A 16699-nucleotide genomic window follows, 5' to 3' on the forward strand; every position below is an offset into this window, starting at 1 on the left:
TTTTTCCTGCACTGCATTGAACCGCCACACCCCCGCATGCACCCCATCCCAACCACCACAGCCCCTCACAGCCTGCAATGACGTGCCTGGGCTGTGTGTTCTGCGCGCACAGGACCTATGATGAGGTCACAGGAGGGGAGGAGTCAGGGGTCACATGATCAGGGGCCTCCGTGTATGCAGGACTCTGCTGTGCTGGTTGTCATGGTGCTGGATGAGGGTAAGTTTATGTGTAGGGTCAGGAGGGGTTTACAGTGTGGATGTAGCAGAGCTATGTGTGTACGAGGTGTACGGAGAGGAGCCGCGTGTGTACGAGGTGTACGTAGCGAAGCCGCGTGTGTACGGATCGGAGCTGCGTATGTATGAGGTGTACGGAGCGGAGCCGCGTGTGTACGAGGTGTATGGAGGAGTGGAGATGGACGGAGTGGAGATGTGCGTGTATTTTGGCATGGGGGGCCCCATTTGAAAGTTCACACAGGGGCCCATAACTTTGTAGTTACGCCACTGGATGTAAGTATAACACATAGGGATATCCATAGTGTTATCACTGCCCAGTAACGTACATACCCATACCTCCTCATACCTTTCTGACCGCACATTCAGCGTTTCCCATTCCCACACTACCTCCTCATCCCACCCCCTCTATGTTGGAGTCCCCCAAGGCTCTGTCCTGGGGCCCCTACTTTTTCCATCTATACTCTTGGCCTAGGACAACTCATAAAGTCCCATGGCTTCCAGTACCACCTGTCAGAGACACCGCACTGAACTTGCTCACTGAGCCAGTGCGCGTGCCCTGAGTAAAGCGAAAGCGTGCTCAAAGCTACCTGTGGAGCGGGCAGCAACCGAATAGATGTGTACTTCAGAGCCGCAGGACCTGAAGCACGTGACTGCTAGAGGTGTGGCCTAAACTCCACAGAGCTAGGAGCTGCAAGACAATTCCTAGCAGGGTAACTGCGAGACAAAGTTACCAAGGGGAATAGACAGGAAGAATAGTCAGGACGTTGCCAATGAGTCATACACAGATAGCTGCAAGGTACCAGAGGGGCGAGCAGAGAGTAGTCAGATCACAGGCAATGTGTCATACACAGATAGCTGCAAGGTACTAGAGGGGCGAGCAGAGAGTAGTCAGATCACAGGCAATGTGTCATACACAGATAGCTGCAAGGTACCAGAGGGGAGAGCAGAGAGTTGTTAGGTCACAGGCAATGAGTCATACACAGATAGCTGCAAGGTACAAGAGAGGCGAGCAGAGAGTAGTCAGGTCACAGGCAATGAGTCATACACAGATAATAACGCAGTACAAAATCAACAGGCAAACTCACAACGGGAAACAGAATCGGGTCAGAACCATATAAACAAGCTATAGCAACAAACAGGCACACGGGGGTCAGCACACTAGGCCAAAGGCAAAAGTATAACTGGCAGGGATTGAAGCTACCCAGAGGTTTATGAAGCTCTCCCAGAACCAGAAAGAGGCCACAATCATTAACCCCAAGTGTGCAGGTCAAAACCTGCACAGAGCTCCAGACATTAACCCCCGGTGTGCAGCTCAAAAACCTGCACTGGGATCATGACAGTACCTGTATGCAGATGACACTCAGATCTACCTCTCTGGCCCAGATGTCACCTCTCTGCTGTCCAGAATCCCGGAGTGTCTATCAGCCATATCCTCCTTTTTCACCTCTCGCTTCCTAAAACTCAACGTAGACAAAACTGAACTCAGTATCTTTCCTCCATCTCACGTATCTTCCCTACCCGATCTATCTATTATTGTAAACAGCATCACGCTCTCTCCCGCACCTGAAATCCACTGCCTCGGAGTAACTCTTGACTCTGCCCTGTCCTTCAAACCACACATCCAAACTCTTGCCACCTCCTGTCGCCTCCAACTCAAAAATATTTCCAGAATCCGTCCCTGCCTCAGGCCTCAATCTACTAAAACTCTTGTACATGCCCTCATCATCTCCCGCCTTGACTACTGCAACACTCTCCTTTGTGGCCTCCCTGCCAACTCTCTTGCACCACTCCAGTCTGTCCTCAATTCTGCTGCCCGACTAATCGACCTCTCTCCTCGCTACTCCCCTGTCTCTCCCCTCTGCAAATCCCTCCATTGGCTCCCAATTCCCCAATGAATCCAGTTCAAACTACTAACACTGACCTACAAAGCCATCCACAACCTTTCCCCTCCCTATATCTCTGAACTAATCTCCCAATATCTTCCCTCACGTACTCTTTGATCCTCCCAAGACCTCCTACTCTCCTCCATACTTATTCGTTCCTCACACAACCGCCTCCAAGATTTTTCCCGAATATCCCCTATCCTCTGGAATTCCATGCCTCAACACGTCCGATTATCCACCACCCTCAGATCCTTCAAACCGAACCAGAAAACCCATCTCTTCAGGAAAGCTTACAGCCTGCAATAACCATTCTGCAGCCTCACCACCGCCTGAGCTGCCGCCTCATCACCACCAGAGCTGCTGCACCCCCAACCTTCTGTCTCTTCCCCACTATCCCGTAGAATGTCAGTCCGCAAGGACAGGGTCCCCTCCCCTCTGTACCAGTCTGTCATTGTAAATTTGATTACTGTTGACGATATCTATAACTTTGTATGTAACCCCCCTTCTCATGTACAGCACCATGGAATTTATGGCGCTATATAAATAAATAATAATAATACCCACTATACACATTATTATATCACCCCCCAGTATACAGTATGTATGTGAGGAGCTGCTTCTCAGATGTGTTTATTTCTTACAGGAGCATTAGACTGACAAAAATCAGCCCCATTTCAGTAACATCCAGGAATGTTAGCTTTATATTAAACGGATGAGAGAACTAAACTAGACTTTCTCATTTACCGGACTCTGACAAACCTACCGAGCTTCCACCACGTAACATGCCTGTAGATTTGAGCACCAACCATCTAGGGATATATTCCGATCTCCATATTTGGGATCAGGAAGGATTTTTTTCCCCCTGATATGAGGATAACTCAACAACCAGGCCTCGGTTATTTTTCACTTTCCTCTGGATCAACATAGCAAGTAATTAAAGGCTGAAATTGAAGGAACCAGCGGCCTGAGAAGCGGAATCATCATCATCTGCTCCTTTCTATAGAAAGTCGCTATATCTACAGACTTTCTTTTGTCATATTAGCATATTATTAACAACTTTGATGCACAAATAAACATATTAAACATCTATGGTGATTTTGGTGAGATTTTTTTCAAATACAGAATTTCATTAATACCATGATGACCTAATATATTCGAAGAAGGGGCTGAAATACTCACAAAAAGATTGCTGCATAGAGTAAAATACCATATATAAGTTGTAAAAACAGATGATAGAATTTGATCTACTTGAATGTTTCAAGAGTCGGCATTCACTAAAATGCTAATTATTTTGCAATTCACTTCTGTGCCGATTCAGCTGGACACCATTGTGCTACACTGAAAAAAACATCACGAGGTTAAAAAAACTAAATAAATAATGATAACCTTATACAGAATGACAAGGTGACACATTAGACGAGTCCTGCACAGGGAGAAGGGGGACAGAGCGACATGATAGCGTCATCACTCCATGACTTTGATGTCCAGTGCGTGTCTCGGCATGATGACCTCACCATGATGGTCTACCTGCACTTTGCCACTGTCTGCAGGCGGACTCGCTAAGATCCGGGTTAGATGAGTATATGATATATATTTTATTAGTACTTGTAGGGGACTGTAGGGGCATTATGCAATGTGGGGGGCATTACAATGTGCATAATAAGCTGTGGGGGGATCATATAGTATGGGGGGCTTTATACTGTGTAAGGACTACTGTTGAGGTACCATAGAATGTGGAAAGTACTGTGGGTGCCATCATACTTGGGTACATCATACTGTTTATGGAACGCTGGGGGGACATCATACAATGTGGGGGCTTTATTATACTCTGTGAGGACTACTATGGGGGTATCATACAGTGTGGGGACCATCATATAATGTTGGGTGCATCATACTGTTTATATGGAAAGCTGAAGGACCATCATACAATATGGGGGGCTTTATACTCTGTGAGGACTACTATGGGGGTATCATGCAGTGTGGGGACCATCATACAATGTTGGGTGCACCATACTGTTTATAGAAAGCTGGGGGGCCATGATACAATATGGGGGGCTTTATACTCCGTGAGGTCTATAGTGGGGGCATCATACACTCTGTTTAGAAGAACTGTGGGTCCGTGATACTGCATATAGGGGAGCTATGAAGTCTGGGGACATCATACTGTGTATAATTGGGCATTATACTGAGTATAGGGTGCCCTTGAGGTTATAATGTGTTACAACTACGGCAGAGTTGTAGGAAACTATTAAAATCTGAAGTGCAAAAAAAAACCTCACAAAATACTGAACATAATATCTGCAAAGTGGTTTTAAATAGGAAGAGTTTTTTAAGCTTTTTTTTTTTGCAGTTTTTTTTATGCAGAGCCCTCCAAAAATTCCTTAAACTCCATGTGAACCAACTTTATATGAAATTCACGGATATATTCTGGTAATTTTATTAAATTGAACCTGTACGTTAAATATTTAACACCGTAACAAGTCCGGCGCAACTAGAGACTGATGGCTAGAGGAGCCAGGGGGACATTACATCATTGCACTTTCCATTCTCAATAATTGTCCAGCACGGCTATAAAATACAGGATGAGTTTATGGTGCAAATGTAGCTCAGCGGGTTATTTCCTAAATGTATTATTCATGGCAACCTTTAGAGTAAATGTGCTGTTGTACAAAACAAGATAATATGTATGGAAATTGTGCCTGAGATTTCTGAATCTACATACAACAAGCAGCTAACTGGTAACGATGTAGCAGAGCCGGATGTCTCATGGATTTTGTTTTGGGATTTTCTGAGGCTCATATAAAATCAAGACATTTATAAGGGGGAATTCCTCTTTAATCATCTCCGTTCATTCTGCCCTGATAACATCAAATTAATGTATATCTTTTATATCACCCATGAGCAATTTATTTGAAGAAAAAAAATCTGAAATGAGTATAATGATTCATTTAAACTTTACATTTGTAATTTTGGTCACCAAAACGTTCTAGTGAAGAGTTTTGGACCTCATCTATTAACCAGACTGGAGAGCAGGTATAACTAGATGTGTATTTCCTGAAGGAAGTACAGATAGTGCTTTGAAATGGTGCCCGGGCTGCCCCTTTAAGAGAGACTTGCCTGCTGCCCCTACAAGACATTCAACTCAGGATCTGTTTTAACTGTGGGTGCCTCTCAGGGGCCACTTTGGCCTCAGGGTCTGATTTGGTGGGTGGGGCCCCTCAGGATCCGATTTGGTGGCCTGGTCTCCTCAGGGCTTGAATTGGTGGCCAGGATCCCTCAGGGTCCAATTTTGTGGGTGGAGCCCCTCAGGGTCCGATTTTGTGGGCGGCGCCCCTCTGGGTCCAATTTGGTGGGTGGGGCCCCTCATGGTCCGATTTTGTGGCCGGGCCCCTCAGGGTCTGATTTTGTGGTTGGGGCCCCTCAGGGTCCGATTTTGAGGGTGGGGCCCCTTAGGGTCTGATTTTGTGGGTGGCGCTCCTCTGGGTCCAATTTGGTGGGTGGGGCCCCTCAGGGTCTGATTTTGTGGTTGGGGCCCCTCAGGGTCCGATTTTGTGGCCGGGGGCCCTCAGAGTCCGATTTTGTGGGTGGGGCCCCTTAGGGTCTGGTTTTGTGGGCGGCGCCCCTCTGGGTCCAATTTGGTGGGCGGGGCCCCTCTGGGTCCGATTTGGTGGGCGGGGCCCCTCAGGGTCTGATTTGGTGGACGGGGCCACTCTTGGTCCGATTTGGTGGGCGGGGCCCCTCGGGTCCGATTTTGTGGACGGGGCAACTTTGGGTCCGATTTGGTGGGCGGGGCCACTCTGGGTCCGATTTTGTGGGCGAGGCCACTCTGGGTCCAATTTGGTGGGCGGGGCCCATCACGGTCCGATTTGGTGGGCGGGGCCACTCTTGGTCTGGTTTGGTGGACGGGGCCACTCTGGGTCCGATTTGGTGGGTGGGGCCCCTCAAGGCCGATTTGGTGGGCGGGGCCACTCTGGGTCCGATTTGGTGGGCGGGTCACCTCAGGGTCCGATTTGGTGGGCGGGGCCACTCTGGGTCCGATTTGGTGGGCGGGTCACCTCAGGGTCCGATTTGGTGGGCGGGTCCCCTCAGGGTCCGATTTGGTGGGTGGGGCCCCTCAGGGTCTGATTTGGTGGGCGGGGCCCCTTAGGGTCCGATTTGGTGGGCGGGGCCACTCTGGGTCCGATTTGGTGGGCGGGGCCACTCTGGGTCCGATTTGGTGGGCGGGGCCACTCTGGGTCCGATTTAGTGGGCGGGGCCACTCTGGGTCTGATTTAGTGGGCGGGGCCACTCTGGGTCCAATTTGGTGGGTGGGGCCATCAGGGTCCGATTTGGTGGGCGGGGCCACTCTGGGTCCGATTTGGTGGGCGGGGCCACTCTTGGTCCGATTTGGTGGGCGGGGCCACTCTGGGTCCGATTTGGTGGGCGGGGCCACTCTGGGTCCGATTTAGTGGGCGGGGCCACTCTGGGTCCGATTTAGTGGGCGGGGCCACTCTGGGTCCAATTTGGTGGGTGGGGCCATCAGGGTCCGATTTGGTGGGCGGGGCCACTCTGGGTCTGGTTTGGTGGGCGGGGCCCCTCTGGGTCTGGTTTGGTGGGCGGGGCCCCTTAGGGTCCGATTTGGTGGGCGGGGCCACTCTTGGTCCGATTTGGTGGGCAGGGCCACTCTTGGTCTGATTTGGTGGGCGGGGCCACTCTGGGCCCGATTTTGTGGGCGGGGCCACTCTGGGTCTGGTTTGGTGAGCGGGTCCCCTCAGGGTCCGATTTGGCGGGCGGGTCCCCTCAGGGTCCGATTTGGTGGGCGGGGCCCCTCAGGGTCTGATTTGGTGGGCGGGGCCCCTCAGGGTCCGATTTGGTGGGCGGGGCCACTCTGGGTCCGATTTGGTGAGCGGGGCCACTCTGGGTCCGATTTGGAGGCCAGGGTGGCTCAGTCTCCGATTTGTAGGCCAGGGTCGATCAGCCTCCGATTTGGAGGCCGGGGTGGCTCAGCCTCCGATTTGGAGCCTGGGGTCACTCAGCTTTCGATTTGGCACGCCGGCCCTTTAAGACTCATTTCGGTGCGCCGGCCCTTTAAGAATCACATTGGCGCGTCGGCCCTTTAAGAGCCAGTTTGGCTCACTGGGCTTCTAAATCCACTTTGGCGCACATTCTCTCTCAGGGGCATGCGTCATGTGATGAAGCTAGATTTGCATTTAGTGCTGTGGGTTTCGCTTTAAGAGCTGATATTATGTGGCAGAAACTGTGTCCTGGGGGGGTCATGTATAGTTTGTAGGCGTTGGCATAGTAACTGGGTCTGCCTGCACTTATCAATGAGCTTAACTGCCATTTCAATCGTCTCAGGGCACGTTTTCCCTGTGGCAACATTTTCCCATTGAAATGCATTGAGGAAAATGTTTTTTCAAACGCAAATTGCGCAAAAACTACAAATCCGATCGACACGAAAATTACTTAGCACTCCACTCATGGACGCTGGCTTCGAAACGCCACCTCAACGGAGTCTGTGCGTGTAGCGGTTCGGGCCGCATAAATTGCGGAAAATCAACTGAATAATAATAATAAGAAGAAGCAGAAAAAGAAGAAAAAGAATAATAAAGGCCCCGTCTCACTAAGCGATCTCACCAGCGAGATCGCTGTGTGTGACAGCGATCAGCGAGTGGCCCCCCTGCCGGTATCACTGATCGCTGGAAGAAACCTCTGGACATTTCTTTGGTCGCTGGTCTCCCGCTGGTCAGCACGCATCGCTGTGTGTGACAGGCGGGAGACCAGCAATCAGGTGTAAAAAATAATAAAAAAAATATAGTTATTCTCACCTTCCGACGTCACGTTCAGCCATCCCACCTCTCTCCACGCTCCCGGTCCCAGCTCACCAGCGATCACATAGCGACTTACCAGCGATCCTGACACCTTCATATCGGTGTCGGGATCGCTGGTAAGTCGCTTAGTGTGACGGGGCCTTAAGTTAGCAGCGTTCGGATTACAATATAGTGGTTTTTTCAAAGCACTATAATAAACGTAACATCCATACACTGCACAAAACTGATCATGTAATGCATCATTTGTCCTGTGGCGATGCTGCTATTAAGGAGGTTGTCCACTTTGGACTAGCCTTTTGTTAGAAGGGTACCCTAGTTGTACATCTGAACTATGAAAGACAAAGGGCACTTACTGCGTATTTTTATAGTGTCCCTAGTCATAACCCTTAGTGTTCCCACCCACTACAAAACCCCTTTAATTAAACATCAATTGGCACTTTTCTGTTGTCACATTACCCGGGGCCAGGGGCCCCTTCCTTGTCCCTAACATTAGGGGTGCCCTAGCAGTCCCTGCTCCCCAGATTACTTCTGATGGTGAAAACGCCGGGACCACATACCTTGCTGAGCTCATGAATCAGCCCTATATATGTCCCCCTCCCTCACCCAAGGAAATGGGGAGGAATAGTGTATGTATGTACACACAAACCAGACAAGCAGGGAAGGACGTACAGGCATAAATTAAAAGACCAAACATAGAAATATGCACTCACACACAACAGAGGGGGAAACTAGGAGAAAAGGTAGGGAAGCTATATAGGAAAGGACTATATTGTGATGCCCTCAGTATATCCTTCCACACAGTGCCCCTCATACAATATTATACCCTATCGTGCCCTCATGCATTATAAAGCCCCCACAGTGCCCCTCATACAATATAAAGCCTTCTCAGTGCCCCTTATACATTATAAAGCCACCACAATCACCTTTCACACTACAGTGCCCCTCATACATTATTATATCTGACAGGGCTCATCATATATTATAAAGCCCCCACAGTGCCCATTCTGTATTAAAAAGCCCCCACAGTGCCCCTCATACATTATGAAGCCCCCACAGTGCCCATCATGTATTATAAAGTTTCCATAGTGCCCTTCCACACAGTGCACCTCATACAGTATATTATAAAGCTCTCACAGTGCCCCTCATACATTATGATGTCCCAACAGTTCCTCTCATATTATAAAGCCTCCACAGTGCCCCTCATATATTATGAAGCCCCTTAAGTGCCTATCATGTATTATAAAGTTTCCATAGTGCCCTTCCACACACTGCACCTCATACAGTATATTATAAAGCTCTCACAGTGCCCTTCCACACAGTGCCCCTCATACATTAAGTACCCACAGTGCTCCTCATACATTATGATTTTCCCCATTACTCTCATATATTAGGAAGCCCCCACAGTGCCCCTCATACATTATGATGTCCCCACAGTTAGTATCATACATTAAGCCCCCACAGTGCCTTCCTACATTATAATGTCCCCGCGGAGCCTCTCATATATTATAAAGCCCCCACAGTGCCCTTCCACACAGTACACCTCATACATTATGTCCCCATTGTGCCCTTCATACATTATAATGTCCCCACAGTGCCCCTCATAGATTATAAAGTCCCACAGTGTCTCTCATACATTGTGATGTGTCCTGAGACAGTGCATAGGTACACACACATGCCGCATGATGCATACCGCAAACTTCCTAGAACAGAGAGACAGTTTCTTCCATCCGGGAATGTCCTGCTGGATACCAGATGTTTAAGCTACACTACTGTTGATAAGGTGGCTGTATTTGCATTCTGCAAACAATAGCTTTAAATCAGTGCAATTATCCCCTAGAGAAGGTGTAAGACTAAAAAAAATTTGCTAAGATTTCTATGGTAATTTATTTTTTTTAAGCCAGATGCCTGAATGACACCTTTAATTAGTTTGTGTGATCCTCCACACCCAGTTTTCAACCCCTATAACTTGTGATACTTTGCAAAAGAAATTGTCCCAACTCTGTTGTCGGATTGCCTTGGGTCAAGGGCTCCTTCTTTGTCCCTAACACTAGAGAAACCCTAGCTATATCCCTGTTCCCTAGATTACTTCTGATGGTGAAGACACAGGGGCCCTTGTTGTGAGTTCATTTTCCTCTCCGTCACTGAGGCCTGGTGAACTCCCTATTCTAGTGAAGGAAGGTAGTGAGCCTGATTATCAGGCACCTGGGACTAATGAGGACGATTGGCTGAGTGGAGTCACTGACTGGATATAAGGCAGCCTACGCCCTTTCTGCCCTGCGGGTGATTTCTCTGTGGACTCTTGGACACCAGTCTGATTCCTGCTCTCCTAAAGCTAAGTTTTCTGCCTTGCCTTTTTGCATTTAAGATTTGTTTTTGTTTTTCTTGCTTTTTGGATTCTGCCACTCCCTGCTGGAGTGTGCAGTGTTCCGTTAGCTCTTTCTTCTGAAAGTACCTGAGTGCTGATTTAGTTTTTGAAGTTTAGTTGCTTCAGGGCCATTTTTATATCAGCTTGTTGGCTTTTGTCTCTGATAGGGTTTTGGCAGATTGCAGACAGCAGCCTTCCTATCCGTTCCTATCTAGGTAGTTTTTGGCCCTGTCTTTGCTCAGTCTGTCTTTCTGTCTGTGTAAATGTTTTCTTCTTGCTTCACCGTCATTATATGTGGGGGGCTGCCTTTTGCTTTGGGGTCTGCTCTGGGGCAGTTAGATTTCCCCTTTCCTTCTTTAGGCCTATGTATCTCTCCGGCTTTGATCGAGGGGTCTAGGTCATCGTAGGAACCCCCCACGGCTACTGCTAGTTGTGTTGATAGGTTCAGGGGTCTGCAATCTGATAGTTGCCAACTTCTCTGGTTTTCTGGACTTAGCTAGCATTTCTGTTTTTGCCTCCTACGGTGACTCAATCATAACAGGCCCTGTACCTTACTGAACTGGTGAATCCACCCTTATCTGTTGCCTCCCCCACTCAGGGAAATGTGGAGGAATTGTGTATGTAAATAGATAAACCAGACTAACAAGGGAAAACGTACAGGGATAAAAGAAAATACCGATCATACAAAATAGGCACTCACAGACAACAGAGAAGAATATCGGGGCGATAAGGAAGGTGAACCAGATAGCCGATAGGAGAGGATGAGGATTTTGCACACAAAGCAGCAGTCATGGTGAAGACACAGGGGCCATGTACCTTACTGAACTGGTGAATCCGCCCTTATCTATCCCCTCCCTCACTCAGGGAAATGTGGAGGAATTGTGTATGTAAATACATAAACCTGACTAACAAGGGAAAACGTACAGGGATAAAAGAAAATACTGATCATACAAAATAGGCACTCACAGACAACAGAGAATATCGGGGAGATAAGGAAGATGAACCAGACAGGAGAGGATGAGAATTTTGCACACAAAGCAGCAGTCCCAGAACAATACTCAAAACACCTGTACCAACAACTGACTCCTCCGCTCCTCATGAGGCAGTATAAGACTTAACACTGGCAATCCTGATTGCCAGAGGCGAGTATATGTAGGAGAAGACAGTGGTCAATACTGAACAGCTAAGAACATTAAGAAGCTCTGAGCTGAAGAGTTTAGCCCCTGCACTGGTCACAGAAACCTGCACCGATTAATATGAAGAAGTGCTTCTAATCAGTGCAAGACTATCTGTAAGCAGACACTGGGGTCATCTGGCCCCTCTCTGTCACATTAAACCCGTGGCAGAAATATTTTGGAAGTTCTGCTTCCTGTGAGGTTTCCGGAGACGTTAGTAGAGCTAGGAATATTTGCCAACTCTTCTGGAAATCCAGCATGTCTCTTTTTTTCCGTGGACCTTCTGGACATTCCAAGAGAGTTGGCAAATATGATTTAGGCTAAATTCCGACATCTGTGAGACACGGCCAGAGTACTAAGTGCAATGTCGAGACCGAGCACAGGCGCTCCTTTACCTGAACTCAGAGGCCTCATATACGACTAGAAAAGCTGTTGAGTTTATATCAAGAGGCCTATGGGCAGTCTGTACACTGCGGTTTGTGCTCAGAGATAGGGTTACCAGCTGTATTTTTTATTTTTTTCGGGTTAGGCCGGTTTCACATTTGCGCTTTATAGCGCAGCGACGGCCTGCGCATGGCCACGCCCCCTGCTGGCTCACTGCCCGCCCCATCCGGTCATCGCCGCCTACTAGCGCACATGGACGCTTGCGATCTGCGCACCCTATCTTTAGGATAGGGTGCGCAGATCGTGCGCTGGCCGTGCGCTAGTAGGATTTTGCCGTGCGCTGCGCACTTTTGAAGGTGCGCCGTGCGTGCCGAAATGCAACATGCTGCGTTCGGCGCACACGGGGTGCACCTTCAGAAGTGCGCAGCGCACGGCAAAATCCTGCTAGCGCACAGCCAGCGCACGATGTGCGCACCCTATGCTAAAGATAGGGTGCGCAGATCGCGAGCGTCCATGTGCGCTAGTAGGCGGCGATGACCGGATGGGGCGGGCAGTGAGCCGGCAGGGGGCGTGGCTTAGCGGCGGCCGTGCGCAGGCCGTCGCTGCGCTATAAAGCGCAAATGTGAAACCGGCCTTAGCTTCTAAAAAAACACAGACAGTCAGCTTTTTTACGAACCCATTAGACGATCATAATAAATCTTTAAGATTATAAGTGATAAATGTGTAAAGCGCATAAATCCAATATTAATGCATGAGCTGCCTTCACCGTGAACTGTAAAATGGTGATAAATACAGTCATAAGAATCTGTACTAGTCTCTCCACCTTACAAAAAAATGAAATTATCCTTACGGATAGGGAAAAAAGTAAGTGAGCTATCGGAATGTATAGACAGTTGGCAATCCTGCTCGGAGAGTGTTTCACGGATGTCTGAATTTGACCTTAAAGACCCCAGGGGTATGGTCACAAAGCATTTTTTGGAGAGGGTTCGCGTTAAAAAAAAAAGCCTGGAAAATCGCTAAAAAACACGAGAAAGCCTCTTCCTGTTGATTTTGATTGTAGAAACATTTCGCGGTTCATATTTTCTGATTTTTTTTTTCTGCTTCAAGATTTGAAAGAAAGAAAAGATCACGTGCTTCACTTCTATGAAGCTGCAAACTAGGCCTTGTCCAATCACACAAGGCTGCAAAAAAACTCTTTAGCAAATGAAAAAACTTCTGCAAAATCTCCCCAGAGAATAATTCCCTAAAGCGCTTTCCACTACAGAACTATTCGTGTGGACTTCAGTGTTAGGCCGGAGTCACACACAATGATTAAAAAATCGTTCAGATTTTTACGGTACGAAATCGCACAAAGGTTTCTTGTCCAGGGATCCGTCTGTCATCTGAATTTCCGGCGATGAACCGATTTTATTCGCATCTAAGCATCCGTTTGACATCCAATGCCAATGCCTGATGCTCTTTCCCGTTGACCTGGAGAAGTCTTGCGATTTTATTGTAAGTCACACTTGTGGTCCGTTTGTAATCCGATTTTTAATCGCACCCATAAACTTGCATTGGCGAGTCCGATCCGAAAATCGGTGACAATCGATTGTCTCGGTCCGAGGAAACGTTCCGAAAAAAAAAATCGGACGATGGGAGCAGCACCATAGAATAACATTGGGATTTTTTTATCGCATTGCATTCATCCGATTTATTCGCTAGTGTGACTCCGGCCTTAAATGTCGCTCAGTGGGGGGGGGGGGGGGTCGCTCTTTGGAGCCATTTTTTTTGGAAGGGTTTTTTGGAAGGTTGTTGCCTGGCAACCGTGAGAGCACACCTGCAGGTGGCATACAGGCGAGCAGGATGGCTGGTCACTTTGGGGCAACCCGACCCGGTGGGAACTGATAAGACTATAATAATTGAGACCCATAACCCTGATTTAGGGCTGCACTGTATACGGTTCAGCATTACTACCACAGAAAAATAAATAAGTAAATTGACCTCACAGGTAAAAAAAAAAAAAAAAAAAAAATACAGTTACAAACACTGGTCACTAGAGGGTTAAAAAAGTACACTCAATAAAGTTTATACTTTTGAATCACGTGATACAACATTAAAAAAATCGTCCGCACTTCCGTCTAATACACTTATACACGGGAGGCCATTTTCCTGTAGCCTACTTTCGCACTATAGTCCTAGAGGCAGGAGGTTCTGGAACAGAGACAGAACCGTGACGCATCCATGTGTTCTCTAGTGACGGCAGGCCGCGGCGTGTTCTGTCACGTGATGCGTGGTGCTTGCGCAGGCGCAGTGGTGTAGCCGCCTCTTGCTCCCTGGTAGCTGGCAGTGGCTGCAGTGTGATGGCCGAGGCGCAGGACTCGCTGTCGGGGCTTCTGGAAGAGTTCGTGTCGGGGCTGCAGGACAGTAAGGCGGCTGAGGTGGCGGCAGGTAAGGATTTTTAGCACTTTGACTCTTTCTCGTGGGCTGCAGGGCTGTGACTGCTTCGTGCCCTCTGCAACTTGATGCAAATTAAATGTTATTTATAATTAAAGTTTATTGTAGACTGTAAAGTTATGCAACTTTTTTTTATCCACTTTTTGGCCTTTTTTTAACCCTTTTGCAAGACCTCTGCTTGCTGTGGCTCATTATTGTAACGTATAACTCCCAGCAGGTACATGTTGCAAGTTGTTTTTTTCTCTGGAACAGCTGGTGAGTAACAAACCGGGGGACTGCTGCTCTGAGAACTGTTACTTGTCACAGCTGAAGATTTGCTGCAGATACATCCAGTCCAGGCAGTCCTTTGGATGCACAGCAGCCTGAACTCGACAATTATTCTACCTGCACTGATACATTGTAGCAAACTCCCAACAAAGGAGAGTGATTTTCGCTGCTTGTGTATCTCACCAGGTGGCTCCATGTCTCAAGATATTTTCCAACAAGATATATTATGGAACCTGACTAATATCCTTTGTACGACGTACATGAGGCCATAAAACATACTAAGCTCTCTGATATTCAGAGTTCTGCTTTAACATCAAAACTTCTTGTGTGTGTGTATGTATATATATATATATATATATATATATATATATCTCTCTCTCTCTCTCTCTATATATATATATATATATATATATATATATCTGAGTGTATGTACTGCATCTGTGTATCAAGCCATGCCCACTCCACATAGCCCTGCCCACTGGCACCTGGAGAGCGGGGTTGCAGAGGGAAAGTGCAGGACGTGGGTGGAGAGCGGGGCTGCGGAGGGATAGAACAGGACGGCGCATGGAGAGCTGGGCAGCGGAAGGAGAGAGCGTGATGGTGGGTGGAGGCGGGGCTGTTAAGGGAGAGAGTAGGACGCGGGTGGAGAGCTGGGCTGTTTAGGGAGAGAGCGGGACGGCCAGTGGGGAGCGGGGCTGTGGAGGGAGAGAGCGGGACGGCCAGTGGGGAGCAGGGCTGTGGAGGGAGCGAGCGAGACGGCCAGTGGAGAGCGGGGCTGTGGAGGGAGAGAGCGGGATGGCCAGTGGAGAGCGGGGCTGTGGAGGGAGAGAGCGGGAAGGCCAGTGGAGAGCGGGGCTGTGGAGGGAGAGAGCGGGAAGGCCAGTGGAGAGCGGGGCTGTGGAGGGAGAGAGCGGGAAGGCCAGTGGAGAGCGGGGCTGTGGAGGGAGAGAGCGGGAAGGCCAGTGGAGAGCGGGGCTGTGGAGGGAGAGAGCGGGAAGGCCAGTGGAGAGCGGGGCTGTGGAGGGAGAGAGCGGGAAGGCCAGTGGAGAGCGGGGCTGTGGAGGGAGAGAGCGGGAAGGCCAGTGGAGAGCGGGGCTGTGGAGGGAGAGAGCGGGAAGGCCAGTGGAGAGCGGGGCTGTGGAGGGAGAGAGCGGGAAGGCCAGTGGAGAGCGGGGCTGTGGAGGGAGAGAGCGGGAAGGCCAGTGGAGAGCGGGGCTGTGGAGGGAGAGAGCGGGAAGGCCAGTGGAGAGCGGGGCTGTGGAGGGAGAGAGCGGGAAGGCCAGTGGAGAGCGGGCTGTGGAGGGAGAGAGCGGGACGGCCATTGGAGAGCGGTGCTGTGGAGGGAGCGAGCTGGGCCGTGGAGGGAGAGAGCGGGACGGCCAGTGGAGAGCGGGGCTGTGGAGGGAGAGAGCGGGAAGGCCAGTGGAGAGCGGGGCTGTGGAGGGAGAGAGCGGGAAGGCCAGTGGAGAGCGGGGCTGTGGAGGGAGAGAGCGGGAAGGCCAGTGGAGAGCGGGGCTGTGGAGGGAGAGAGCGGGAAGGCCAGTGGAGAGCGGGGCTGTGGAGGGAGAGAGCGGGAAGGCCAGTGGAGAGCGGGGCTGTGGAGGGAGAGAGCGGGAAGGCCAGTGGAGAGCGGGGCTGTGGAGGGAGAGAGCGGGAAGGCCAGTGGAGAGCGGGGCTGTGGAGGGAGAGAGCGGGAAGGCCAGTGGAGAGCGGGGCTGTGGAGGGAGAGAGCGGGACGGCCATTGGAGAGCGGTGCTGTGGAGGGAGCGAGCGGGGCCGTGGAGGGAGAGAGCGGGACGGCCAGTGGAGAGCGGGGCTGTGGAGGGAGCGAGCGGGGCCGTGGAGGGAGAGAGCGGGACGGCCAGTGGAGAGCGGGTCTGTGTGGGGAGAGAGGGGAACGGCCAGTGGAGAGCGGGTCTGTGTGGGGAGAGAGGGGGACGGCCAGTGGAGAGCGGGTCTGTGTGGGGAGAGAGGGGGACGTCCAGTGGAGAGCGGGTCTGTGTGGGGAGAGAGGGGGACGTCCAGTGGAGAGCGGGGCTGTGGAGGGAGAGCAGGACTGCCAGTGGAGAATCGGGGCTTCGGTGGGAGAGAGCGGGACGGCAGTTATTTACCATGCCCGGGCAACGCTGGGCCCTTCAGCTAGTTAAT

General features: G+C 50.0%; 1 protein-coding gene across 2 annotated transcripts in view; it reads left to right on the forward strand.

Moving 5' to 3' along the window:
* Positions 1–14002: 14002 nt before the first annotated feature.
* The window catches only part of MMS19 (MMS19 homolog, cytosolic iron-sulfur assembly component), a 135136-nt gene continuing 132439 nt past the window's right edge, over positions 14003–16699 (forward strand). Inside the window, exon 1 of one of the 2 annotated variants that reach the window (XM_073552857.1) lies at positions 14003–14278. In XM_073552857.1, coding sequence (XP_073408958.1) covers positions 14191–14278 — 88 coding nt within the window. In that variant the 5' untranslated portion in view covers positions 14003–14190. The remainder of the gene's footprint in view (positions 14279–16699) is intronic. The other variant, XM_073552858.1, reaches the window with a different exon arrangement.

This window comes from Dendrobates tinctorius, unplaced genomic scaffold (genome assembly GCF_039654945.1).
Source record: "Dendrobates tinctorius isolate UK_male_01 unplaced genomic scaffold, ASM3965494v1 ptg000196l, whole genome shotgun sequence".
In the NCBI taxonomy this organism is placed as follows: domain Eukaryota; kingdom Metazoa; phylum Chordata; class Amphibia; order Anura; family Dendrobatidae; genus Dendrobates; species Dendrobates tinctorius.